We start from the raw sequence: 26,539 nt of genomic DNA on the forward strand, positions 1-26,539 counted from the left end.
TAAACATACCTGATTCTAAGCTGAATATACATAACAAATCTAGACAAAATCAACTAAAATTGATTGGGAATAATCTTGTTTATATTTTTATTATGTAAATGAATGGGGGGAGGGGGGTATTGAAAATTTGATAGTGTTTTTTTTTTGTTTTTTTTTTCAATTATTTTATATAATTAAATTGTATTCAGATATGCCTAGTTTCAACCTGGTCACACTTACAATTTGAGGAATGTTTGGGAGGAGACCAGCTTGGCTGTCATGCCGTTTCATAAGATTTGCACCGATCAGCTATGATATAAAGGAAATATCCATAAATCCGACTCCGTATCTTGCAAAGAAATGAGTCGAAAATACTTTGATGTCGACCCACAATTATACTCCGAGTCGAACAAGGACTTACTCTTATAACTCTACTACAAATCTTCAGCCTTACTCTTCGTCTTACACGTGCTAGTGATAACTTTCTACCAGATATTCTGTTTTTAAAATAAAAGAATAATTATTACAGCTTTGGAAAATAAAAATAAAACACTGCTCCGTTTACAAAAATAAAAAGTCTCGCACTTGTCGAATGCAATATTTTTTACAAGTTTTATGAACACAGCCTTTTGTTACTCCATATTTGAGTCCTTCCATGACTGAACATCTTAATTGAATTATATAAATATTTAACTGGTAATGATACATAATATTTGAGCTCTTACGACAAGTCTAAATGAAAAAAGAGTAGTTCAGTGATGATGGACCTATGTGTACAGTGTACACATTTATTATGTTTTGTGCAATTTTATGGCAATTTGTATTCCAGGCAAATAAATGCATTTGCTAGGGTTGACTACGAATAAGGAAATGATTAATACGCTTGTAATCAAATAACACAGAGCCTTTGTGATTTTTATTTTGATGTCTATGATTATTAAGTAGGAGTAATCATGGGGATTGCATAGAACGGTATTTATGGCATTGGAGAAAAACAGAGAGTCGATACATAATTAAATACATATTATGAAAAAAAAAAATTGCTTTGAATACCATGTCGTGAGTTAAATCCATTACATTGAAAGCTTTTTTTTTTCATCAGTTGTTATCTATTAGGGTTGGATTCGAGTAATACTCGAACTCAAAGGTTTCTAATTTCTTATTCCGTCATTTCCATCATATAGAACGAAATAAGTAGTGATGACAAAGGGATTTCGATTTGCAGTTCGGCATAGTAAGGCTGTAGTTGATTAAAATCTTCAACAAATCTGTAACAATAAACATCAGCTATGGACAAGGGTAGAAATAAAGATACTGTAAAATATATTGAGATACGAACTTGTCGAGAGTTGGCAACAGAACGTGAGACCCACTTAATGCTTAATATTTTTAGTCATTTATTTTAAGATAAATTGCTTGGACTTACAATCTCCGGTCCAGGGAAAAATTAAACTCGTATGTCAAGGTATTTCTGTTTAACATTTTATCCCTGTTGTATTATAATTTCAAGGCCAACTTTAAGAAAGAATTTGATTGGTTAACTTTTTATTACACCATCATAGTCAATCAGAGTTTGAAAAAAAATGTGACATCATATTAAACTCCTTTTGGTAGGTGATATCTTTCCTCAATTATTTGGTCATCTTGTCTCCTCTGTGTATTCCATCATTTATGGTAGTGCCTAATCAATTTTGTGTTCCTATTTTGTGTGGCAGATTTTGTCTTTAGTCTAATTGACACCTAGTTTTTCTGATTTGTTAATTTTACAAAAAAAAAAAAAAATATGATCACCCGTATTTTTAGCTTTCATAATATGCTGTTGTAGAATATGGGTCGCCAAATTATTATCCTTGGACCAAATATGACTCCCACGAGTTCAATTGGGCCACCACGACTAAATAATTATAAAATGAACCTAACGAAGGAAAGCTTAATAGCAGGAAAAATAAAATAGTTTTCGCCGAAACTTACTGGATTAATCATTATTGGCCCAAGGGCTTGAAAGTATTTTTTTTTTGTCTAATGCCTTTACTCGAACTCGATTTGACATAATCCTCAAAAACACCAACTAGACTCGATTCAACATTCTATTATTTATGTTCCACTACACTCAATAGTTGAAGCATTTCTGACACTCCCAAAAATCCTGAGCGAGCTCCCGCTCACTAACCTATTTTGTGAATGCGCCCTTGCTTGTTTTTACAATTAATGAACGCTTTTCCTCTCTTCCTCGATCGGGAGCTCATTAAAGAGCAACTTTTGTTCGCTCACCTAAAATTCCTCTCGTTCTTTTTTTAAATCAGTGAGGGTAAAACCTTGAGTGCTGCACACCATTATATTGTCGATAGTAATAACTAAGGACGAATTAGTGTCACCTGAACCATAGGTACCATTCACTCCCTAACAAAAATACTTGTCACGGATCCCCCTTCCCACAAAAAAAAATCTTCCAGACTCCCTTCATGACGTCACCACTACATAATTCCCTCCACTTGCAAATACATTCCGGCACAGATGATGTGAATATTCGTGAAATTAGGTTAAGGGTTAATTCTTTTAAAAAACGAAACAAATTATAAATGGTCTTATTAATTATTTCTCTATATTTTGAAAATTCTAACGTATCAGCAGATATGTCGTCTCTTAATTAAAGTTGTCATATTTTTATTAAATTCTCTCAGGAGGGGTTTTATGCTCACCTCAATTTAACCAATGTTCACATCATTAGTTATACTTTTAACTCGAATCTAACACTATTATATATATATACTTTCTTTCTGCCTTTTCATTGTCCAATGATTATAATAATAACCACCTCATAAAACACTTGGGCTCCTCTGTAATTAAGGCCTGAACAAAAGAAGAAGAAGAGTTATTGTCGTACAAAGCATTATGTATTCTATTTACTCTACTCTATGTAAGGTCGAACATTATGTTTGTTTTTATTAAATTTATGACAGGAAGTTAATGAGCTCCTATAAATATATGTATGTAATAATAATTACCCCTAAATAAATGAAATACCTTATATATTTTTAATTGTTATTGGTGTATGAGAAACCTCGATTAGAGAATTAATTATTCCATCTATGACATCCACTGTATATGCAACTTAACAACATAATATGTTAATATGCAAGTTTGGCTGGCTTTTCGATCCCAACAATTAAACTATAGGATGACTTATGCCTTATATTTGACCATATTGATTTGATTTTATTGTCTCCAATAGTATGGTACAGTATTCTATTGAACATATCAAAAATTAACCAAAGTTAAAGAGATGGTTCTTGAACAAAAATGGGAAGAGTATCATCAAATGATATGTTTGATATATTACAATTTATTTCCCGAAATTAATTCAGCAATTCACAAATCTTTTGCTCTTGCATGCAAAGGACCATAGTGAAGTCCATCACTCAAACCAACCACCTCCAGCTTCAATCACAGCTTCCAACCTGGCACTGAACCTGATACAAGTCTTGATGATGTTCGAAACTGCCTCGAGAATGGGAGCCCGCAAGGAGTCAACAGTATTACGTGCAAATATATTGGACTCTCTCTCTAAGACGTCACACACATAGTAGTCAAGTGGGGTTCAGATCCAGAGAGCTAGGAAAACACATATCCATTCATTTTAATTGTGTAATGGATTAATGTATTATCCCTTATTAGTCCAAAAAGAGCATAACTCTTCCTTACAGGTATTTGCAACCCATCAGAATCCATAAAAGCATTGACAGCATCATGAACAGTTGATTTTGGCCGCTTTATAGACTCAATAATATCATTGGGCATGCACCCAGAACGGAGGCATACAAAAATGGCCACCCGGCGTTCGTATTCGGAGGAAATCAAAAGGTTTTTATATTTTTTTCTTTTACAGTTTTGTCAGCTGAATCTGACGAGAACACATTCATAGTACATAGTACTATTTCAATAAAAATTAATGAAATATAAGTATTTTGTGGCAAGGGATAAAGTTCAAAAACCCGAAGTTATATTACTCGTAAATACATAATAACCATATAATTTTAATAGATCAAAATCAAATGAAAGTATCAATTAATAGTTGGTCATTCGAATGACCAATGTTGTACTTAAATAATGGACTTTAAGACAAAGATATTGCAATTTGTACACAACATATGTAAAATATAAATAGCAGTCAAATTTTTCACAGTAACGTAAATTTATAACACTATCTTTGAGCTGTTTTGCTATTTACAAAAAATTGCCTAAACTAATTAAAATATAAATGACATCATTAATTTTTTATATAATTTAGTAAAAATAACTTAAGATAAGATATACTTAAGTATATTTTATGGGTTTTATTATCTTAATAAAAGTATTTAATTATTTTAAATTATCCCAAAATATTTTTTCTATAAATTCGTCAAGGATTGGAAATACCATCACTGTATTATCTACTTAACCCTATTTTAATGAAATTTTTATTACTAAATAATAAAAAACATCCTGCTGATTATTGAATTCTGGTGTCTTTTTTTCCAACTTTAATCGAGCTTCTTTCAATGAAAAAAATTAAATGTTACGCTCAGAGTCATAAATGTCAAATGAGCACGGATTTTGCGATTAAAATCCATCTGGTAGATATTAGTGTTGGATTCGAGTGTTCCTTGAACTCGAAAAAACACTACTACTTTGCTAATGTCGACCATTTTCTGAAAATTACTCGAATTTGTCAAAATATTACTTGAAAAAATCGAAATATTCAAGCATAGATTACTTACATGTTTCTACAACTACTACAGAGCCGTAATCACCAGGGGGGCCGATATTTTTCCATTACCAGTCCTTATTGGTTTATTAATAGGGATTTACCCAGTCACCCAAAAACGGGCCCACTTGAATATAGTTCATGTGTACTCATAAAAGAAGGAGATTAACCTTGAGGATCTTTTGCAGAGTTATAATTCTAAGTTCTTATTGGGCTCCGAGTATAACTGAAGATCGGTGTCGGAGTAAGTATTGCTAATGTCCTTGTTTATCCCTTCTACCCCTCCTCCCTTGTGACAGCTGATTGCAACTGATTTACTGAAACGTCATGACAGATAACCTGCTCTACTTCAAAACATTCTTCAAATTGTCAATTTTACCATGTTGATTTTTTTTAACATGCCCAAAATACAAACGATTTCCATTATAATTCAAAGCGTTACAAGGTGAATACGTACAAAGCGGACACGTACAAGGCAATAATGTTAGAAACTGTTTTAAATTTATAAAATTTAAGATTAAATATCGATTTTTTGAATGAAAAAAAAATTTTTTTTTGCTCTCTCTTTCTTTAAAAATTAACTTTAATTACATATTTTTTTAATTATTAAGGAAAGCACATATTGAATATTATATTAGGATGGTCCTTTCTCCTCTTTTACTCAACCATGTCCTCTTTTTAGATCCTAAAAATTGACTTAACCCATTAAAACCGGACATTTCATGAATCAATATAGATGTTTCTATGATGTGAAAAGAGGGGATATCAGGGCCTTTTAATCACCCTATATAAAAAATCAAGCATAAAAATAATTTTTTTTTCTATTACAGTTATTGGCCCTCCACTTTATTAAAACGGTACAAGGAGTCTTAATGGAGGTCACGTCGTTACCTACATTGTATTATGCAATCTTTCCCCAAAAAGAAACAGAAAGAAGAAATCATCTGGTAGTTAGCCAAATAAGTCAACTGATTTTTATCTCTGAAGTACTCCCAGATTAAATTAAATTGAATTAAAATCCTATATTGTATTCCATTCGATACTGTATTAAAATATTACTAAGTAATATTTTATTAAAAGGGTAGCTATACATTTGTAATTATATATGACTTCCAAAATTTATTCATAGAAATAAAAAGATGGTCAATTTCTATAAATACATACATATACGATGAGGGATCATCAAGAAATTGTGGTCCTGTTCTTTTGGAGCATAATTATATTATAAATTATTATAACATTTTACTTATCACTTCTAGAGTTGAGAAGTTTGTAATGAAAAAACTACCTTTAATAATTGAAAAAGAAAAAACGATTGTTGCGGTTGTTCTTTCTTATTTTTTGTTCATTGCATAATAATTAATAGATCGTCGTTATCCCCCGACCTATATAATAACTGGATACTCAATTGGCAAAGAAAAGGAGATTCAACCGTCAGCTGATATTTTATGTTATATCTATGTACTTAAAAAAACACAAGTAGTAGTAGTTATGTTGTAATCAATAGCTGAAAGACAAGTAACTTCTCCCTCCGCTGTAAACATTCTCGCATATATTTGGTGTCAATTGTTTTAAAAATGCATAATCAGGGGCATCCAGGGGCTGGAGAGGCTGTATCCCCCTTCTCGCCCTAAAATTGTTAAATTTAAAAAAAATAGACCCCAAAAAAAATAAGGAAGGGAAAAAGAAATTTAGGATTTATTTTCTAAAATAAAGTTCATTCGTTTGTGGGGAAAAAACCAAGCCCTCCTCCCCCCACCCCCGAAAAAAAAATCCTGCGGACGCCCCTGATAATAAATATATATGAATTTAAATACAATTATAATATTTTCCTGCACTAATGCTAATTTATTATAAGTAGAAAATTCTCCTTTTTATAGTTCATTTTCTCATCCCAAAATCATATAACAGGGATCTGATATTCAGGGTTCTAATTCAGGTGTACCATATGTCTCACTCTCCCCTACTTCTCGCGCTCTTTTTTTATCTATTTATTTATTTTTTTGATTACAAATGACTCAATTGGGAAGGGATAAATTGTTACTTTGTTTAATTATCAAAAAGAATAAATTATGAAATAGCCATGACGTATCAAGTGAGACGAGAGAATTGACAGCTAACACAAAAATGCTTAGGGTATTTTTCTATTAGGGAAGTAAACACCTACTTTTAATAAATGGAAGTTGAAATGCATGCCTTGAAAAAAGACAAAGAATTAAAAGTTTCGTGAATTTGTATCCCCAATAAATTAATAGGTATGTAGGTATAATTTATAAATGAATTGAGTACAAAATATTCATCGGATAACAAATACATAATTTATTATGTGATCTTTATCTTAATTATATGAAAAATTTGGTATTCTATTGTTATAATATGCACTTTGGATCATTATTTTTCGTATTTAAATAAATGAATAAAAAAACCTCAATGGTTTTAATATAGGTGGATACACAGTGTACTTGCTTGTATTTAGGAATAAATTAAAGCAATAAAACATTATTTATTTGCTGTTAAAAATTTAGCATGAGCCATTAATTTAAAGCAGTAAGTAGATTCGACAACAACAAGAAAAATAAAATAATCAAACGCCTACTCTGATAGCCACTAGAATATGCTTAAAATATATTTATTTTAGTAAAAAAAGATTAAAGAGGCTCTAAGACAAAAGGAATTATCATTTAACTATATATTGTTTTTTATAATTTCTTACAATACAAAAATTTAATAACGCAAAGTATTCATAGAATAATGGCATTTAAAGTTTGGCAAAAATTCTTAACAAAAGGTTGCGCGATGTCCAGTCAATACCTTTGTTCCGTTATGTTTTATAAAAATTTCTATTTCTATCTATGACATAATTTGTATTAAATTATTGCTACCAAACAATACTTTTTTGACTATTAATTGAATTAAAAATTAAAAATATCCTCTTCAAGATATAGTGTTTCAGTTTTGAAGAACATTGGGTACCTACTTGGGTTTCTCATTTCCTGTGAAATTGTCTTAAATGCAGAAACTAAATTTAAAAATTACGGGATTCGGGAAATATATCAGGCTCTCATTAGTAAATAATTAATCAAACATATCAAATTTATTTTTATATTTTAAGAAGAAGTAATACATTTTAAGCAAGTCCAACCCATATTTTCTCAATTCTCATGTTTTTCATTTTTATAATTATGACTAACAGTAGGCGGCTGTTTTTAAATTATGTAGCCCGATCCAACTTGCAACAAAAAATAATTAAATAGTAAGTGATCAACAAGCTAATTTTAGGTGGATAATATGTATATAAATACGGGATTTTCCGAGGGAAAAAATATTTCCCGTAAGTAATTTAAATCCTTGATAAATGCCAAGAGAACAGGACCCTGAGAGATAAAAACCTTAGTAGGTACTTTGAATATTTCTAATCTGCATTCGATTATATTTAGATTTTGGCAATTTAATATGAGATACATCTGAACATATGTTATCGAACGCAAGTATCTATAATTTTATTAAATACTTCTAAAAAGTAATTGAATATAGCATCATGACTGACGTCATAAATTGAATCACAATTAAAGGAGACGTCATGTTGAGGCTCAAAGTTGATAAACAAATTTCTAATAAAAATGTATAGTGACGCTTTTAATAAAGTATGACATTATTACTGTAGAATTAGTTCAGGTCTCCTATTAAACTCCATCAAATGGCTTTAAAAATAAATAAAAAAAGACATACCACCTGCATTAAGTACTAATGGATGGCAATAATCAAGACTGATATTTGAATTATATCAAAGTATTGACTACTAAAAATCACTCAAAATGGCTAAATTTGTACAATTATTTTTTTGATCAATTATGGATGAAAAAAAGTAAAGTAATCAGAGACAAATATTTGATTCTTTCCATTATAATAGTTAATTTTTATCCACAGCAAAGGAAATCTCACTTTATAACATATTCTTAATACATTTTAGGGTCAGATATATAATAAGAATAGGGAATAGAGGGATACAATTTTGATAGATAGTAAGGTTTAAGTCAATTTATTTTTTGGTCCCTTTATGACATGCAAACATTCACTATTTTCCTTAATATCAATGAAAAAAGGGCTCTCATTGTCATAAAACTTGGTTATTTATATTTCTTTTCCTTTGGTTTAGATCCCCAAAATGGCCAACATAAACCATGCCGACGTCACGTGAAAACGCTCCGGAACTCTGAGATTTCCTGAGAATTTTACGTAAGTGTATAACACTAAAAATCCCATAAAATATCGGGACTGAAACTCTTACATACAAAATAAAATTCATCCGTTTTTCATAATATAAGAAAATACTATGAGCTGTACAAACTCTTTCATTGAAAAGCAATTGGTCAAATTAAATTTAAAAGTATGATAACATGTTAACTATTTAGATAAATGAACATAATAAATTCCATTATTATGAGTATTTTTTGACAGAATATATATGTGATTAATCTTAAATCAATTGCAAGTAAATCTATTTTGAAATAGCATGTAGGTACTTATATTTTGATTTCAGATTTGTGTGTAATGAAAACGCAAGAAAATATTCAGTAGATACAAAACATTGTTCTAAAGTAATTCGTCATCATGAGAGCGATCCCCTCTTTAGGAAAAAAGAATCATAAATCCTCAACCGATAATACTCGATCTGTTAGAAGATGTAAGTTTGAAGATTCTTTTGAAATATTTATTTACCAGATTATGAACTTTTAAATTTATTTTAATTTGTCCCTCATTAGCCGCTCAATTTTCTCGTAAAAAAACAACAACAAGTTCCATTAAAAATGTATGCAAATTCATAGCATTAAAAGGAATTGAAATGCTTGTAAAAAACACGAATCTCGTAGTGGCTCCATTATTTAATTTAAATACGAAGAAACCAAATATTCAGAGCTCCATACTTGAAAAATCGTTCAGAGACGAAGACGAAAGCAACTTTATTTTTTTAGATTTTAATCCTCTCAAGTAAGTTTGTTTTCAATGTAGTCCCTCAAAACAAAAGCAAGCTATCATTATTTTTCTCAAAATTGAATGCATACTACATTTTTATTATTAGAAGAATTATTATCTATCTCTCTATTAAGAAATTATTCTTATGAATACCTTGGAGGTTCCACAAATTGCACTTAAAGTAGCCAAAGGTTAAAATTGGTAGATTTATTTTGAAGTCCATATATGAGTCTCTTAAATTAAATAAAGCTTCTACACTATAGCCAAAACTCAAGGGTATCTTAACTCATCCTACATATTTGAATACAATGCCTATAATTGACTCAAATATGTTTATGAAGTATTGGTCTATATGTTTATATGAAGTAAAAAAATAAATTATAATTTTTATCCTTTTTTTTCTGTTCAAAATTTTTGTATGTTGACGAACAACAAATACAGGTTTATCTATTTTACTGATGGAATTGGTTTCTAGAATTTCATGATTAAACTGTATGCTAATTCAATATTATTTAACTATCATTATAGGAAATCATATCGACGCTCTATGGAGGGTAAAAAAGAGGAAAAACGACATAGGAAGAGTTTCATCAAGAGCATACATTCTTTTTAATTTTTGTTAAATAGTTTTAATTTATTTATTATGAGACAATAGTTAATATTATATAATATGTAACTAAATTAAGTTGTTATAATACGTACAGATATAAGACAAATTATGTGATTAAGCCAATGTTCTTTCATTTATGGAAATATATTACTGGCTTATGTGATAAAATATAGTTGTTTACTCTTCATACCTATTATATTATGTTATGATCCACTCAGTCATACCTGTTTATCTATAAAAAACTAATAATTAAGCAATTTATACAACTCAGTCATATGCCTTAATCACACATTATTACTTATTACCAAAAACAGGCAGCTATGAAAAGAGTAAATGAAACAGGGATGGCTTAGTAGTTATTGAAAACTCCTTGATCTGTTTTAGCTGTATTGATAGAAGTGGATAAAAGTTCGTATACTTCAAGTCCTAGAGTTTCAGATCTTTGCTCATCAGTTCAAGTCTTTGCATATTTTTGTTGGGTCCTTGAATATTTTTATTGTGTCCTCAAATTTCTTTCTAGCTTATTTCAAGTGCATAGGTCAAGTTTCGGAGACTTTGATTGTGAGATCAAATAGTCACAAGTCTTCAAAATATGGACACAAGTCCAAATTGAGCTGCAAATTGGTAAAAGATTACATCTATCATTGCCATACTTAACTAATCGCAAAACTTTCTTTAAGTATTATTGAATTTTACATTAATTTATTACAGCAATACCTTAAATTTTTGATTAAATTCAAGCTACATAAGTCCACTTTCGATTTGGATAATGCATAACATGTTAGCAAATTTATATGCCATTGCATAGTATTGTAATTTTAGAGTTCCATGGCTTAGTTACTCCAAAATGACATAACTCCCGAACATAAAAAGTAAATCTGCTTTTTGTCTTTTGATATGTCCAGATGTGAAAATGCGCGCAATTAGCTAGTACAAGTTTTTATATCCCTGATATAACTTAATTGTATCATCGTAGGTTTCAAAATGTGAGTGTTTTTATATCTCTAGTCATAAATTTATTTGTAAGGAGCAAGAGCGCAGCTAATTCAGGTTTAAGAATACTACGCATAGATGGATTATAATATTTGTATTCATGTTTTTTGCATTCAGATGTAGTGAAACAAAAAAATCTAAATGCATTAATCAAGAAATGACAATTGGCTCACGTAATCCTACGGAATATCGAATGAATTAATAAAACTAGTCATTTTCAATATCTGATATACATATTGAAATTAATAGCGTTGATCAGTTAACCTACTGGTGTTTTCCTATATAAATTTACTTTTAGGATAATAAAAAAAGGTGATCAAAATGTGTCATTTTTAACAACGGAATATTAATAGTAATAAAAGTATAATTAAAAACATATTTTATTTGACATAATTAATTATCAAAGGTGACAATAAATACAAATAGGGCAAGAATTAAGGCGAGAAGAGAAATATGATATTGCAATAATATGAAAATCAGCACGTGAAGTCCATCTTTTCGGGGAAGGTACAACCTGATCTTTGAATAATGACAGAAGCTGCCCACATTCCACACTTGACACAAATATCTAAAGACTTTCCTAGCGCATATTGGGCCAAAAATCCACCAGCAAATGCATCACCGGCACCATTAGTATCAACGATTTGATCAAGTTTAAGAAGTTCAACATCGTATGAGGAGACTTCTTCTGAAGTTTTGGCAACAACAACTGGAAGTTTCCCTTGAGTTATGATTGCAATGCGACCTGGTTTGCCATTCTTAGGAAGAGCACTAATTTTCTTTGCGATTTCTGTAACGTCTTTAGTATCCCATTTGCTAGCTTCTGCATATGCTTCAGCCTCAGACTCATTGCAAAACACGATATCAGAATAAGCCAAAACTTTATCGAGAGGCTCCTTAAAGAATGAGCAAATGAATGGGGCGGATAAATTGATGGCATAGGTTTTTGAAGGGTCTTTCCCGACGAATTCAGCTACTTTGAGCATTGATTCTGGTGAAACAGTGATAAAAAATCCAGCAGAGTAGCAGATTTTAGAATTCTGTACTACTTCCCAATTCTTAGGCTCCTCTAAATGAGATACAGAAAAATGATTTGCAGCATCCAATTTGGTCACAAGTGAGCGATTAACTCCCGTAATAAGAACAGCACATTTTCCAGTAGGTAATGTTTCGTGGATTTGATACATTCCCTCTACTCCATCCTCTGCAACTTTCTTCTGAAGAATATCTCCACTCTCATCCTTTCCAATACAACCCATATAGCATGTATTTCCTTGAGGTTTCATAATCCACTGAGATACACGGATTGTGTTCTGTGTAGAGCCTCCCGCAATATGCTCAATAGGAAGGTTCTTCATTTCATCGAAAATAGCCTCATCCTCCGTTAATATGGCATCGTTGTCCTTCAGATTATACTTTTTAATCATGGATGGATCAACTTTTGAGGAGATATCCAAAAGTGGATTTCCCATTCCGAGGATATGTATAGGAGGCATCTTCTTAGTCTAAATTCACAATCGAAAGAGAATGCCAAGTGGAGCACGAAGCTATTTATACTTAAAAAAAGCCGGGAGTATATGGCGTGTATGTACGAGTATATGATGCACTGTAGAGAAACAAAACACACGTTGGTGTTCTATAGACTATGCTGCATAGTAAATCGCCATCAATTTCAAGCGCTCTTGCGCACACTCACAGAGAAGTTAATTTATAGACAGACTCGTTATATATAGAAGAACCTGCTTCTTAGTTATAGTCAGGAAGGAGTAGAACTCATTTTTAGTACACAGCTCATTTTGTTCTCAGAGCTTGATGATGACGTTTTACTGAAGTTACATAAGCATCTTTCTCGCCGGAGATATTATTAATTCCCATTGGGAAAAATAAAACGAATGTGCTTCATTATTTATTTCTCTAGCGTAAAAAAATGAATTTACTCTAACATTTGTGGAACAAATGTTAACGCATAGATTACTGAACATGTCGAATACTCCATTGTTTAAGTTATATGTGAATAAAATTAAATACTAATATATAATCTACGAATATTATGTGCATTTTTTTATCAAAGTATCCTGAATAACTCATTGATCCTGTATTACACATGGAATCACTTTTTGTCAAGGTGCAAATATTTTGCTAATTTATATATTATAATGGAGTATATTATATTAGAAAACTGAGAAACTTTGAAAGGCTAAGAATTAATTGAATGTCCCAAGTATTCAGTTCCTCTTCTTAATGAAATTGAAAAAATATATCAACTAATTACATGATATCAAATATTTATGTAGACACTTAAAGAATAAACTTATTTTGAAAATCTACTATTCTAATCATATTCATAAATAATTATTATATATTATGAGATATTGATTCAAAAAGAAGGAATTAATCAATTATAATTTATTCTTCAGCATTACTCTGTTTATTCTAATTTCAATCGGCCGGGAGCTTGAAACGCGTACTCAAGTACCACTATTAAGTCTCATTAAACTGAAACTTCAAATTCGACTGAGAGCGGAATTGAAATGACCCATGACTCGACTCGAATTCAAAGCTTCAATCTTGTAAACCTCCTTCATTTCAAATTATTATCAATATTATTTAAGCGTCATTTATCTATTTATATATTGTATAATTGACTTGGCATATTCATGATGATAACTTAATCAGATCTAGGGATTCATTTTCGAGTTGCAGTTAAGTACGTATCTTCGAACAAATTGACTCGACTGCAAATTTAGCTGAAAAACTCGAAACTTGATACAGACCTAAATAAAAGTCGTTAGTACTCTAAATCAATCGAAATTAACATTTTCAGACCCTTTTAGCAATCTTTTAAATACTTATCTCAAAAAAATTATGTATTGGTATATCTACGAAACAACTTACTTAAATTGTTTGAAGTTGAACTCTGAACATGGTGTTTGAGTAAAATTATAATTGTGAGTTTGTATATAATCTGGAAAAAGATTTATTTTAAAGTTAAATACTTTTGGATTGATTTCATTCAATAAATAAAGTATAACAAACAGGTTATTACTAAATATACTAACAAAATTACTTGAACTAATTCAAATTTTGTTATAAGTTGAATGAATTAGACTTTGAAACCAGTTAAGAAAACATAAAAAGCCCCAAATAAAATATTGACTGAAACAAAAATTGCTTGAAATCCTCACATCTGTATTTTTCATGTACAAAAATTATCAACTCTTTCAGTAAAATATATTTTGGTCTAATACGACCTCCCTGGAATTTTTCGGATCTACTATCGATTCACAATGGGATCTATGTAGGGGAAGTGGGGTTTTAAAGGGTTATTTTAAGGATTTATTGGAATTTTTTTTTTTGACAGGTTACAAATGTTGCAGCATTGGATTTAAGATATTTTTAATTCTTAAGAGACAGCGAGAACGCACCCATTGTTTTGTATAACGAGCGAGAGCACCCTCAATTTTTTTGAAGAGTGATAAAATCGCTCGAATTTTCGCACATTTATATAAATTTATATTACTTTTTCCGTTTCTGCATCTTACGTGTATGAGATAACATCTAAAAGTTTGACAGTTAAAGAATAATTCTAAAGATTGCAAGAAAAGACTGTTGAAGTTATGCCTCAAGATAAGCTAGAATCTTAATCCTATGCTGTATGCTCTCTACTGTCTTCGTTTGACGAATTTGCCTCTAATGTTCATGTAGCTGGCCACTCTAAGAAGACTCAGACGCCCGTTCCCTCAGAGACACCGCCAGCTTTTCGTGTGTGGAGATTACATAGGAAAAGAACCCTTTCTTTTTTGTAAACGCATTTTACCCAATGAAATACGATTTTCTTAAATTGACATAAGATCTCAAAATCTCACGCAAGCATAAATTCAAAAACTTGTGAATCCTGTGTTCAACCTCAAACTAATCATCAGACTCAACTGGATGATAGTGCACAAAACCTCATAATAACATTTCCCTTAAGACAGTGGTTCCCAAACTTTTTGTGCCCCAGGCACACCAAAATAAATATTTTTTTTTACATACTTAAACCAATTATTTGGATTATTATAAGCTATTGCAAATTATGTATAGTTCTCACAAATCGTACGGCACACTTGAACTTGCGTCAAGACGCAATCTGGGAACCACTTCCCATTAGCACATAATATTATCTTATTTGCATGAGGTAATGTGAACCCTATCAATTTAATAATTGTTATTCAAATATATTTGAATATTTGGCGGAATTACCGTTAGATCTAATCAAGCACAAATGTTACTTTCTAATTAATACATTTTTGTCCTCAACTACCGTTGAAAGAGATTTAAGGTGGTCTACTATTTAAGGATCGATGTTAAGAGTTTGACAGATGAAAACTCTGAATAAAAATAACTTTTGTGAATGAATCAAATATTTAACAGTGACATTGGATGAATCATTTTATAGATTTTTATAATTTTAAATATAATTCTAGATCTTTAAATTTTATTTATTATTGTACCTCATTTCTATTCCTCTTTTGGAATAAATAATATATATAAATTTCAGGAAATTATTTGCCATCATAATGAGTTGTCATACTCAAATACTACTATTAGAGCAAAAAAAAAGGGCGTCGCTCATTTTAAATTGAGCGAGCGCATAATAAAAGAATAATTAATTTGATAATTTTTGAAATTTAACGTTAGAAAATCCTTTAAAATAAATTTACTTTGATTTTGAGTTGTATACCTTAAGTCAATCCATAATTTTTTTAGGATTTCAAATATTACCCCAAAATAGAAGAGTTGCTTAATATATTACATGATGTTAATATAAAGTTACAACTTTATAATTGTACAAAGTTCATATGAATTTACCAAGTCAAATTTGTGAGAAAAAAATAATGATGTTTTTCACCACAACAGGTTGCGTGATTGGAGTTAGTGCTCCTCCAAATAGTATTAGAACTCATTGGCATTGCAGACCAAAATAATGAGAAGCACATTATCTTTGCGAGCCTCAAATAATCTTCCGTCTTGTTTTTCAATGACAATAGTGGCTCAGTATTAATAAAGAAATCAGGCGTGAATTTGAAGTGTCCAGGTTATATAATTATCCTTATAAACCGTAAATCACGAAGTCCAACTAATAAATGGAATTGATATTATGTGATTGAGATGGGTTGAGTGACGGATGTAAAAAATTAAGAGAGAATGACGTCAATCAAAATAAACAATACAGCTCAATGACGTATTATATCGGCAACAACAACATAACAAACATACTAAATCTCTACGAATAAAGGCGGAAAACCGAAAAAACTCCAAACATGTCAAACGCTGTGGCTATGCGCCAATTAGAGGAGCGGAAAGTGGACTCTGAGGTGTTGTTAGCGGTATGGAGCCCAAAGATTGACATCCTTGCCCTCTATTTCTCCTCTGGAGAAGTAACCCTTTATCGCATCGTTTGGCAAAAAATTTGGAGTTTGCAAACGCAAGATCCTGTTATGGATATTGTATGGAGATCTGACTCTAAGGTTTTAGCGCTTGGATACTCTACGAAAGGAAAAATTTCTATTTTTGATATGGAAAGTAATGTGCCGATACACGAGTTGGACTTATGCTCATCTGATACCGGCTCTGAACTCTCATTTCTTAAGTGGATTACTCTCAAGGAATATCATCATCCTTCAGATTCCATTCCATCTCAAAAAAAGTATACGCTCTCAGAGTTTTACTGTATTCGAAATTCATATTTGGGTGTTTTCATTTAACGTTAGCATTGTTGATGCCAGCAATTTTGGGGGTCTAAAAAACCAAGTTTTATTACAATAAATCCCATTTTCCATTAATATAAGGAACCCATTAGATATAAAAATGGGACCAACAAATTAAAAGACTAAAAATTATCGATTTAATGGTTAGTTTTATTATATATCAGAACCTAATTGTATTAGAATATATTATTACATCGTCATACAATCTTATTTCTATATTGTAAATGAAAAATAACGATTATAATAGAAACAATAAGATATTTTTTTATAATTATTATATTTTTACCGTCCCTAATGCATTAAAAAAAATGACCAAATTTTGCCATTATAAGAGATTTTCAGAATTAATTTTGATTTAATTCAAATATCAGTGGTATCAAGTAGCATTAAATGCAGATATTAAGTTTTATTTTGTTTTAAAAACGATTTGATGGAGTTTATTCAAAATTTACTGAAATTTTGTCTATCTTATGTTGTAAAAATATCAACTTTTAGCCCCAAAGATGGCGTCTCCTTCAATTATAATATAACTTGTGAATTCAGTGAAAACTCTCTCTTGGAGAACTCAACAAATCAGACTCAATAATTAATAAATCTTTAATTTATACTTATTTAATCGTGAAATTTGGTTGACTAAAATATGTAACATATTTTTGTTCCAAGAAATTAAATAAGTAAATGCAAAAAATCAATCATGTACAAAAATCAAGAAAATAAGAAATCTACAATTTGATTTTTTTAGTTCATAAATATAAACGGCCCAATAATATTTTATTGACATATTTGATAATAGCTAGGATGACTTGAGATATCTTGGAATGTTAGCTATGGTCGTGTTATAGTGTCTTTGTTTGATTACTAAGATTTTATTCTGATATTATGGCATATTAAACAGAATCTATATTCTTTTTTAAATTCTGACCGGTGAATTTTTCTCACAATTTGCAGCTCTTCTAAAGGATTAATCAGAATAATGTATTACTAGAAGTAGAAGGTAATTAATAAAACAATATGAATGCAATCCAGACTCACTTCTCATAAAAAAATATTCTTGCTTGTTTTTGTGTTGATAGGCCAGATATTTGTTTAGTGGCTCCCACTAAAGCGTTCAAATTTTGACTGCATAATTTATAAATGATAAAATTATTTTCATGTCCATTTTTATATAATTTTATTTTTTCCCTTATAGGCATGACAATCGCACAGACTCTCCTTGGACCTTTTTAAATAAATTCCCTGATCTAACCAAGGCATATAGTTATAATCCTTCAATTCAAGAGGAAACAGAAAACTGTAAAAAGTTGGATTCGGGAGGAATTGAGACCCTTCTCATATCAGGAACCAAGGATGGTGTGGTTAATTTATATTTCAATGGATTTCTCTATTTTTCTAGGATGGACGTAAGAGAGATTCTTGGAGGAGGACATGTAGTTAGCATCAGAGATGCTGCCATTTCACATGACTTGAATTTTTTTAGTATCATTGTTTCGAAAACAGAAGAAGAAAATGAGATGGATTTAGTTATTTATTCAATGCCACTGATCTCGATGTGTTTTAAGGAACTTGTTATTTTGTCAGAAAAATATTGCATTCTTTCAGGAACTACGAAATACATGTCAGATACGATTAAACATATAAAAGAAGCATGGGAGGAAATACTAATAGGTAATAAATATATGCAGAACTAATATATTAATCATTGTCTTTGATTTCTTAACAAGCATTTAAGTAGTTTGATTAATAATACAGTATTTGATTAAATGTAATCTTACATTTATTGCAGAAATGGACACAAAGCTTGCTTCATATGCGAAACAACTTCCTGAAGGAGGTATGACGGCTGACTTCTTAGAACTCTTGATGTTTGGAACTCCATCTGCAGAATTAGAACACTTTTTACTTCAGGAACTTACAGAAAAGGGTCTTAAAAAGCTAGGCCATTCCATAGAAGTATCTTACTCAAATGTACAAAGACTTGTTTTAAAATATCTCCATACAGTCTCTCAGTCCTTGAATTTTCATTTAGCTGAAATCGTTGGTATTGTAAAAGCTAGCGAGAAATTCAAAATCCTCGGTATTAAAGAATATCAAATTGATGAAACCCTCAAGGCTGCATTTGGCTTTTGGAATAAAGGGATTGAGCTTCAACAGGTTCTAGATGAATCCATGAAAAATTTTAAAGCTTTTTTCCGTTGGATCTATGTAGAAATACTAAAATTATCCGAGGAAACTGTATCAGAGGAACTCTGTAAGGTGTCCCAGCAAGATATTCAGTTTATTGCTGAGTTTTTAAAAACGTTTGCTGTTGTTTCTCGTCCTAATGAAGACAGCAGTTATGGATTAGAAGATTCCTGGTACTCGGCTCTTCTCAAATATAAACACAAATATCTTGAGAAGGTCGGTCAATATATAAAGTCAAGTAAACTTTATCAGCCTGTAGATCGAAGTAAAAATCCTTGGTACAACTTCTTGAAAGAATCTGGGCTAACTGATTTCCCCTTAATTACTCAAGTGAATGAAGATTCGTCTCTCATTGATGAACATATAAACTTGAACCTTACTTTGAATAAAATCTTCACTAAAATGAAGCACAATATGACAGACAAGTGTCAATTAATAGCTCAAATCCCTATTTCTCGCAAAAACTATGGAATCAAATTGGTGGATTCAGTTCCTGTTCGCTGTAGTCAGTTCAATGTTTGGGATAAGGGATTAATTCATGGGGTTGTATACTCCTCCAATGAATTGCTTCTATATAGACTTGTATCCAATCAAAAAGGGATCAATGAATTGAAGGCACTTAAAATCCACGCGGGAAATAATACCATCACGTCTTGTCATTTCTACACCGGTGACATCCTTTCACTTCTCGTTTCTGAGTCTCAAGAAAAACAAAAAATAGTACAACTTCCTCTCGGAACAGTGTGTGGATTTTTCAAAAACATTTGGTTAGACGGTGAAACTAACTCAGAACTTAGTCTAGAGTCAATATCAAGTGTTAATATTTTCGATTTATTTGGACAGGTATTCTATACTTATATTTATTTACTATATGAAATATTTTACAACAAATCGTCCAACGGTTTTCACCCAGCTATCTCAGAAATAGTTACAATTTGATATGGAAATATTTTTTCGTCGAAAAAACTCCCAATGATCAACTCTCAAATTATACATAAATTTCTCTTCTTTTTTTTGCAAAGTTTGTAAAACATGAAGTGCACACTAAAAATTCTTCTCCTTGTATCTCTTGAACCAAGTGTTCAAATTAAAACAAAAAAACATCAAATTTCAAGCTATGTCCTTAGAATAAATGAATAGATAAAATAATTGAATATTTTTTAAAGATAGTACAAAAATAAAATAAAAAATATTGACCCTTTTGTTTCCAAATACACATTTGTTCAAATTGAAGCAATGAATAGTCATGTATTAATGTTTGAAATGACTATTTCCCAATGCAGTCACTATGTAATTTTAAATGAAGGACTTTAAATTTAAGAACGAGTAAATTGAAGGTATTGTATAGCATTTCTGAGTTGTTGATTTTGACAGACGCATTGGGTTTAAAGATTTGAGCATTCTGAGACATGAAAACGATTTATGAGTGTTTTGAATAATTCATATTTCTTTTTTTTAATTTATTATTTTTAATAAAACTAAATAGTGAAATACTTCTATAGCTAAAATGCCCATAAAGTACAGTTGTCACTAAATCCCCTACGTTATTCCAAGGGATGTTAAGAGGAAAATGCTAATGTATTCATATTTTCTTTACTTGTCGATTGTCATCCGATTACTGAAATTCAAAATTTAATTAATGTGTCTCCATTTAAAATTATAATTTAAAAAAAATATCAAAAAATGTTTTAATTTGTCGTTTGTAGTTCAAAATTTACATGTATTTAATTTCATTCAATTCTGAAAGAGTGAGGTGTTAAATTGTTGGATATGTGAAAAGGGCTGAAATACGGATGAGTGTAAATTTCTATAAGCAAATATATTTTTTGATAAACTGTGATATTTGTATTAATGATTTCTCCATATCTTAAATTTCAAACGTATTTGGATGCAAGTATGACTATATATATCTAAGTAGATATTTCGTTTCTCGGAGTAACCATATTTTATAATTTTACGCTCACCGTATTTTCGACCTTTTTCATATCTATAAGAATTGTCATTTTTGTGGTCCAATTAGACGCAGAATATCCCATATACAGATAGACACAGTTGTGTTCGTTCTATATATTTTTTCTTCAGAAAATAGCGGCGCAAGCCTAAACAAGAATAATAATATCGAAAAATGATATTAATATATTAAGTTCATTTTTTCATTATCCATAAATGAATTAAAAAAATAGTTAACATACTGGCTGGTTTAGGTTTATTTATTCAAATTCCAATGCTTATGTTTTTAGGAGGGCCGCCGGAACCAATTCAAAAATAGGGGAGGCTGTTTAAAAAAATGACGTCCTATATTAATCACAACATAATCACCCAAATTTTCATTGTTATTGTCTTTCAAAAAATGGAGGTGTTGCCAATGACCATCCCATTGCAATTTCCCTGTTCAAACGTCTATTATGATCCATAAATCAATAGGTATCCGAAATTATTGATGCCCATTTTGAGTATTTTGCAGTCGCGAGTCCTTTTTTAAATGTCAATTATCAATTTATTTTAATCTTCTGTCTGGAAGAGGGAAAGTAAGTGTATTAAAAATCTTGCAAGGATTTGATATACGACCCACCCGTTCCCATCGTTAGGAAAGCTTTTTTTATGATTATTGTTTTTAATCTTTTTTGAGTATCATTTATACATAATCTCTTCATTCAAAAGTGTGAATTAATTAATTACCAAAGAATGAATTATACAAATTAAAGAAAAATAAGATAAAAATAGCTTTCTAATTGAATAATTAATTAAAAAGAGAGAGAAAAGTTTATAAATAATATTTGGATCTGAACTTTCAAATTCAAGCTAGAGCTGAAATTTTATGTACTTAGATCATATTAGTTTGGTGTATACTTTCGAACATGTATGGGTAGAGTTCTGTCCGATGGTAAAATATATTTTCCATTGAAGTAATTATATCTTCTATCCATACAAAAAATATTCAAAATCTACTCGGCCGAAAGACTTTACAAAGTGACATTGGATTGATGTTACATTTTTGAATTTCACTGGTTTATGAAAAATATAAATTGACTAATTACCTACAAAATAATCAACATAAGAACGATTTATTTTAAGGAAGGATCTTAGCTGAATAAACAGTCTTTCCACTATTGCAATAGAGTTGCCCCCTAAAAGGATTACTTAAATATAAAAACCCATATAAATAATTGATATACCGCGTATAGCGCGCACTGTCTTTACCCTTTATTTATAACTAGTAGTAGTATCCGGCATAGACCGGAGTTATTAGGCTTCGAAGAGCATACAAATTTTACTTTAATAATATAGAAGATAATTCCCACATACACACGTAGCTACTTACTCAATACTTAGACGTTCTCTCACCAAGAATAAGAACATTCAGAAAAATAAATAAATAAGAACTAGATAAATATTGAATGATATTTATATATAAACGAAATCCGCATATATAATAGTTTTATTTATCTCTTTCAACATGTCACCATTGTATATTCATGCAAATAAATTAGTTTGTTACTATGGAATAGTTATTATTTTGATTCATAAAAGATAATTTGTATTTCTATAAATGACATAAAGAACAAATGCTACAGATGTAAATGCACGTTGTTGTTTTTTTGCAAATTGTATAAATCAAATTTTTTGCATCATATTGCGATAATTGATTGTAAATAGCAGATTCATTTCTCCTCTAAAAAGAAAAGAATATGAACCAAGACAACATAATTTTGTCCCATTGGTGTAGGATTGGTCTAGGATAGGATGGTGTCCAATAGGACAATTGGAAACTAAAAATATATTATTCGCAAGGTGGTGTGACAGTTTGTAGATTGAGGACGTAACATAAATTTTTCACATTGCCCTCAATGTGAGTAATATATCTATATTTTATAGCAAATACTTAGACTTAGGATTCAGGAGGGATTTTTTGGTGAAAATGAGCAAAAAAAGAGCACTTAATTTTTTAAAAGAACACTTAAATATCAAATTGAGCAATTTGTATTTAAATAAAAATACAGTTTTATAAGGATAATTTAAAATAATAAGTGTTGATTTATATTTTTATTATAATGTATTCATAAATTTTGCCATATTACATGGACAAATCAAGATTTTAAAAGGATACCGTTTTCCCTTCGAACTGAATAGATAGTTTTAAACATACTAAAAGACTGTTCCACGCCCACATTAGAAGTTGGAGCAAATATGAAGTTTGTATGATCTTCAAGAGTCTTATTAGATGGAGGCATTTCATCATCACCACACCTGATTACAACTTTTTGCATAAATAGAAGGATTTCGTAATTTGGCGCAAAATTATTTATCATTTGTGGCAAGATTCAAGGGAAATGATTGAACTGTCAATTTTGCACCAAGATTTATCTTTCCTCTAATTGGCTATTACCGGAATCTTGCTGTCTCTCATATCCAATCATGTAATCATAACGCTGATTGCGTCATATATATAATTTTACCTCCAAAATGATAGTTTAATGATGGAGGGTTTTTGCAAGTGGATTTTCCCTCAAAAATATCATCAAAAGCTGTTGTGTAATCTAACTAGACCCAAATTTTCTCTATTTATTTCATACCAGTTTAGAAAAATGAGCAATTTTCATACAAAAAGGTCAAAATGAGTAGTTTTTTGAGCGATTGAGCGGTCGCTCACAAATCCAAAGTCTATAAATAATATTATCACTCGGGGAGTTGTACTTATTTTGCTGCAAGACCGCACCACTGCCACTTTGCTTTCAAACTAATATAAGTACACAACGCTTATACGCCATTTGTTTTTATTATTTTCAATTAATAAATTTTCAACATTTTCAGAAATGATAAAATATTCACTTAAGTATTATTTAAATGTAGCCCATACTATAGGTTATCAAAATGTCTATACTTTGCATAAAACAAAAGTTTTATAGATTTATTTAAGTGATTGTATGTTTCTGAGTAATATATTAGGGGAAAAAATCTTAATCAAAAAAATCATCCAAATTAACCCAGTAAGGCTGGTATATACATATATATATAAAGATTTGTGAATAAATCTTTTTAATTTAGGATGTAAATAATAGAGAAAAATATTTCCCCCGAAAATGGCGTTCCTTTGGGCGAGAAAAAGGGTTTGTCCATATGATCACATTAAGCAGATATGAGTACATATTAAAACTGTTTATTTAATTTCTGCATTTTTAATCTTAAACCATAACGTAGTACAAAATATAATTATTTAAGTTCTGCGATAGAAGAGTATTCCAAATCTATTTCAGTTAATTTGGTCAATATTTGTGAATAGTAGGCTTGTCACGATAGCACATATTTCTGTGTGATGAATTGCCCCATAAATTATTGTGATAAGCGATAATATTGCCGTTTTCACACCATTTTCAACTTATATAATGATAATGACATAATAATTCAAGTACACCCTTTTGAAGATCAATAAACTTTTATTTTTAAAGAACACTGGAACTGCATATCCTGAATACATTTAAAATATCCAGAATTAATTAACAAAACATCCAAAAACAATAAATAAAATTAGTTTAACCAAAAATTTCCTTGAATTAAAATCAAAAACAATAAATACAATTTAAACACTAAATAAAAAAGATGTGAACCAAATAGCACTTCAACAAAATAATAATCATTATGCTGAGACATACAGACAAAACTGCCTATGTGGACCTTTGTGCAAAAAAGTGCAAACTAACAACAAAAAAACATGACTAAAAATGGATGCCTCAACAAGTCATATGCAAATCTGTAGCTTCTTTCGTCTTGCAGATTCCGAGCAAGAAATACCAACACCGGATTAAAAACTTTTGATATCCAGCGTTCGGATGGAATTTATTGCAGCCGGCAAAAAATAATTGCTCATTTTAATTTATCGCGCAAATAATCGATTTATTAAAAATTATATTAGCTACGGTAGATATTATTATGAACTGTTGAAATTTTTCAATGATACTTTTTGTAGAAATATAAAGTATGAGGGTTTTACTTCTATGTTCAAATTAAAAACATTAATTTAATCCGACATTCATTTAAGATTATAGATAACGGACGTGTTCATATGATCACGATAAGCGTTAATGGATTTAAGTTCCTGTAAAAACCAAAAAACAAAACAAAAAAACAAAAACCTTTTTATATTAGTTCATTCAATACCGAACATAATATAACTTCCGGAATTTTTCTTATATTAATTAGGTTACCCAACAAATCAATTTTCTAACGTGGGGTAAAACGGAACTATTATAAATAAAATGAAATTAATTTATTCATATTAAAAAATTGACAGTAGCTCTATTTTTAAAATTGATTTCTACACAAAATTATAAGCTTAAGCATAATCAACTTTTGTCTCAAAATATAGTTATCAAACGAAAAAGTTTGACGACGGGAGTTTTATCATTGGGATGGGGTCAAATGGGTACACCGCAATTTTTTGGTTGTGTTGAAACATTTGAGATGTTATTTATTTTCAAATGAATACTGCCTAGGTGAAATTGATAACTAAGACCTGCAATGCTAACATGAAACATTTGAAAAATGTATTTTGTTGAGACAACCATCCAAATACAAAAATATACCCTGTTTGACCACCACAGCCCACTATAGTTTATGTATCCTAAATTCTAATAATGGATTATGTTACTTTTTATTTAGGGCTGTTATAAAGAATTGGAAAATATTTGTGAGTTCTCTGTTTCTGGTCCAAGGAAAGTGGCTGTGTTTATCTTTAACCACAGAAAGCGATTACGGATTTATGAGATGGAAGTCGAGGACGATGACGATGATGACGAAAACGATACTACTCTTGGAAACTCAAACATTTCTTCTGACTTGAATACAAGTTATTAATGTTTTCTATAAATGATTATTGAATCTGTGGTTTGATGACTATATGTATTATAATTATAATATGAAAATTTCAGTTTCTTGGAGTTCATTTTATTTATTTTTTTGATTAATTATAGTATTAACCAGGCTTGAATCAGTTCACACTTTTTCTGTTCATCTGTTCATTTCTGAAAAACTCGTGTTCATTTGTTCATTTTTTTAAACGAAACGACGATCATGTGATCATTATTTACTCAAATTTAGTTGCCTACAAAAAAATTAATCCTTTGCAAAATGCTTATTTTGAGATACAGCAGATAACTATATAAAAATGGAGACGTATGTAATTTTTGATTCTATTTGCAGAGTTCACATTGTTTAATTAATAGAAGTTGCGCAGATAGTGGATATTGTAATCCATGGCGCCATTAGTTGACAAAAGCACTTATTATTTAGCCAACTAAATTTAGAAAAAAA

The 26,539-nt window shown here is 30.2% G+C and overlaps 3 protein-coding genes across 3 annotated transcripts; 2 read left to right on the forward strand and 1 right to left on the reverse strand.

Moving 5' to 3' along the window:
- Positions 1-9,263: 9,263 nt before the first annotated feature.
- LOC121117870 (uncharacterized) lies at positions 9,264-10,475 on the forward strand. Its single transcript, XM_040712389.2, has 3 exons — positions 9,264-9,407; positions 9,487-9,712; positions 10,226-10,475. The coding sequence occupies exons 1-3, from the start codon at positions 9,335-9,337 to the stop codon at positions 10,308-10,310; spliced, it is 384 nt and encodes a 127-aa protein (XP_040568323.1). The 5' UTR covers positions 9,264-9,334; the 3' UTR covers positions 10,311-10,475.
- A 1,187-nt stretch (positions 10,476-11,662) lies between these two features.
- Adk2 (Adenosine kinase 2) lies at positions 11,663-13,065 on the reverse strand. The gene has a single exon (XM_040712388.2). The coding sequence runs from the start codon at positions 12,794-12,796 to the stop codon at positions 11,777-11,779; it is 1,020 nt and encodes a 339-aa protein (XP_040568322.1). The 5' UTR covers positions 12,797-13,065; the 3' UTR covers positions 11,663-11,776.
- Positions 13,066-16,231: 3,166 nt separating this feature from the next.
- On the forward strand, positions 16,232-26,156 carry APC4 (anaphase-promoting complex subunit 4). The gene is made up of 4 exons (XM_040712471.2): positions 16,232-16,989; positions 18,240-18,715; positions 18,834-20,074; positions 25,889-26,156. The coding sequence occupies exons 1-4, from the start codon at positions 16,604-16,606 to the stop codon at positions 26,081-26,083; spliced, it is 2,298 nt and encodes a 765-aa protein (XP_040568405.1). The 5' UTR covers positions 16,232-16,603; the 3' UTR covers positions 26,084-26,156.
- The last annotated feature ends 383 nt before the right edge of the window (positions 26,157-26,539 follow it).

This window comes from Lepeophtheirus salmonis, chromosome 5 (assembly GCF_016086655.4).
Source record: "Lepeophtheirus salmonis chromosome 5, UVic_Lsal_1.4, whole genome shotgun sequence".
In the NCBI taxonomy this organism is placed as follows: domain Eukaryota; kingdom Metazoa; phylum Arthropoda; class Copepoda; order Siphonostomatoida; family Caligidae; genus Lepeophtheirus; species Lepeophtheirus salmonis.

Bases quoted from the DNA above. Each gene is read 5' to 3' on its own strand.
- LOC121117870 (XM_040712389.2), top strand. From the start codon at position 9,335: ATGAGAGCGATCCCCTCTTTAGGAAAAAAGAATCATAAATCCTCAACC. The intron at 9,408-9,486 runs GTAAGTTTGAAG...GTCCCTCATTAG, and splicing joins TACTCGATCTGTTAGAAGAT to CCGCTCAATTTTCTCGTAAA. The intron at 9,713-10,225 runs GTAAGTTTGTTT...CTATCATTATAG, and splicing joins TTAGATTTTAATCCTCTCAA to GAAATCATATCGACGCTCTA.
- Adk2 (XM_040712388.2), bottom strand. From the start codon at position 12,796: ATGCCTCCTATACATATCCTCGGAATGGGAAATCCACTTTTGGATATC.
- APC4 (XM_040712471.2), top strand. From the start codon at position 16,604: ATGTCAAACGCTGTGGCTATGCGCCAATTAGAGGAGCGGAAAGTGGAC. The intron at 16,990-18,239 runs GTATACGCTCTC...TTTCCCTTATAG, and splicing joins TCCATTCCATCTCAAAAAAA to GCATGACAATCGCACAGACT. The intron at 18,716-18,833 runs GTAATAAATATA...CATTTATTGCAG, and splicing joins ATGGGAGGAAATACTAATAG to AAATGGACACAAAGCTTGCT.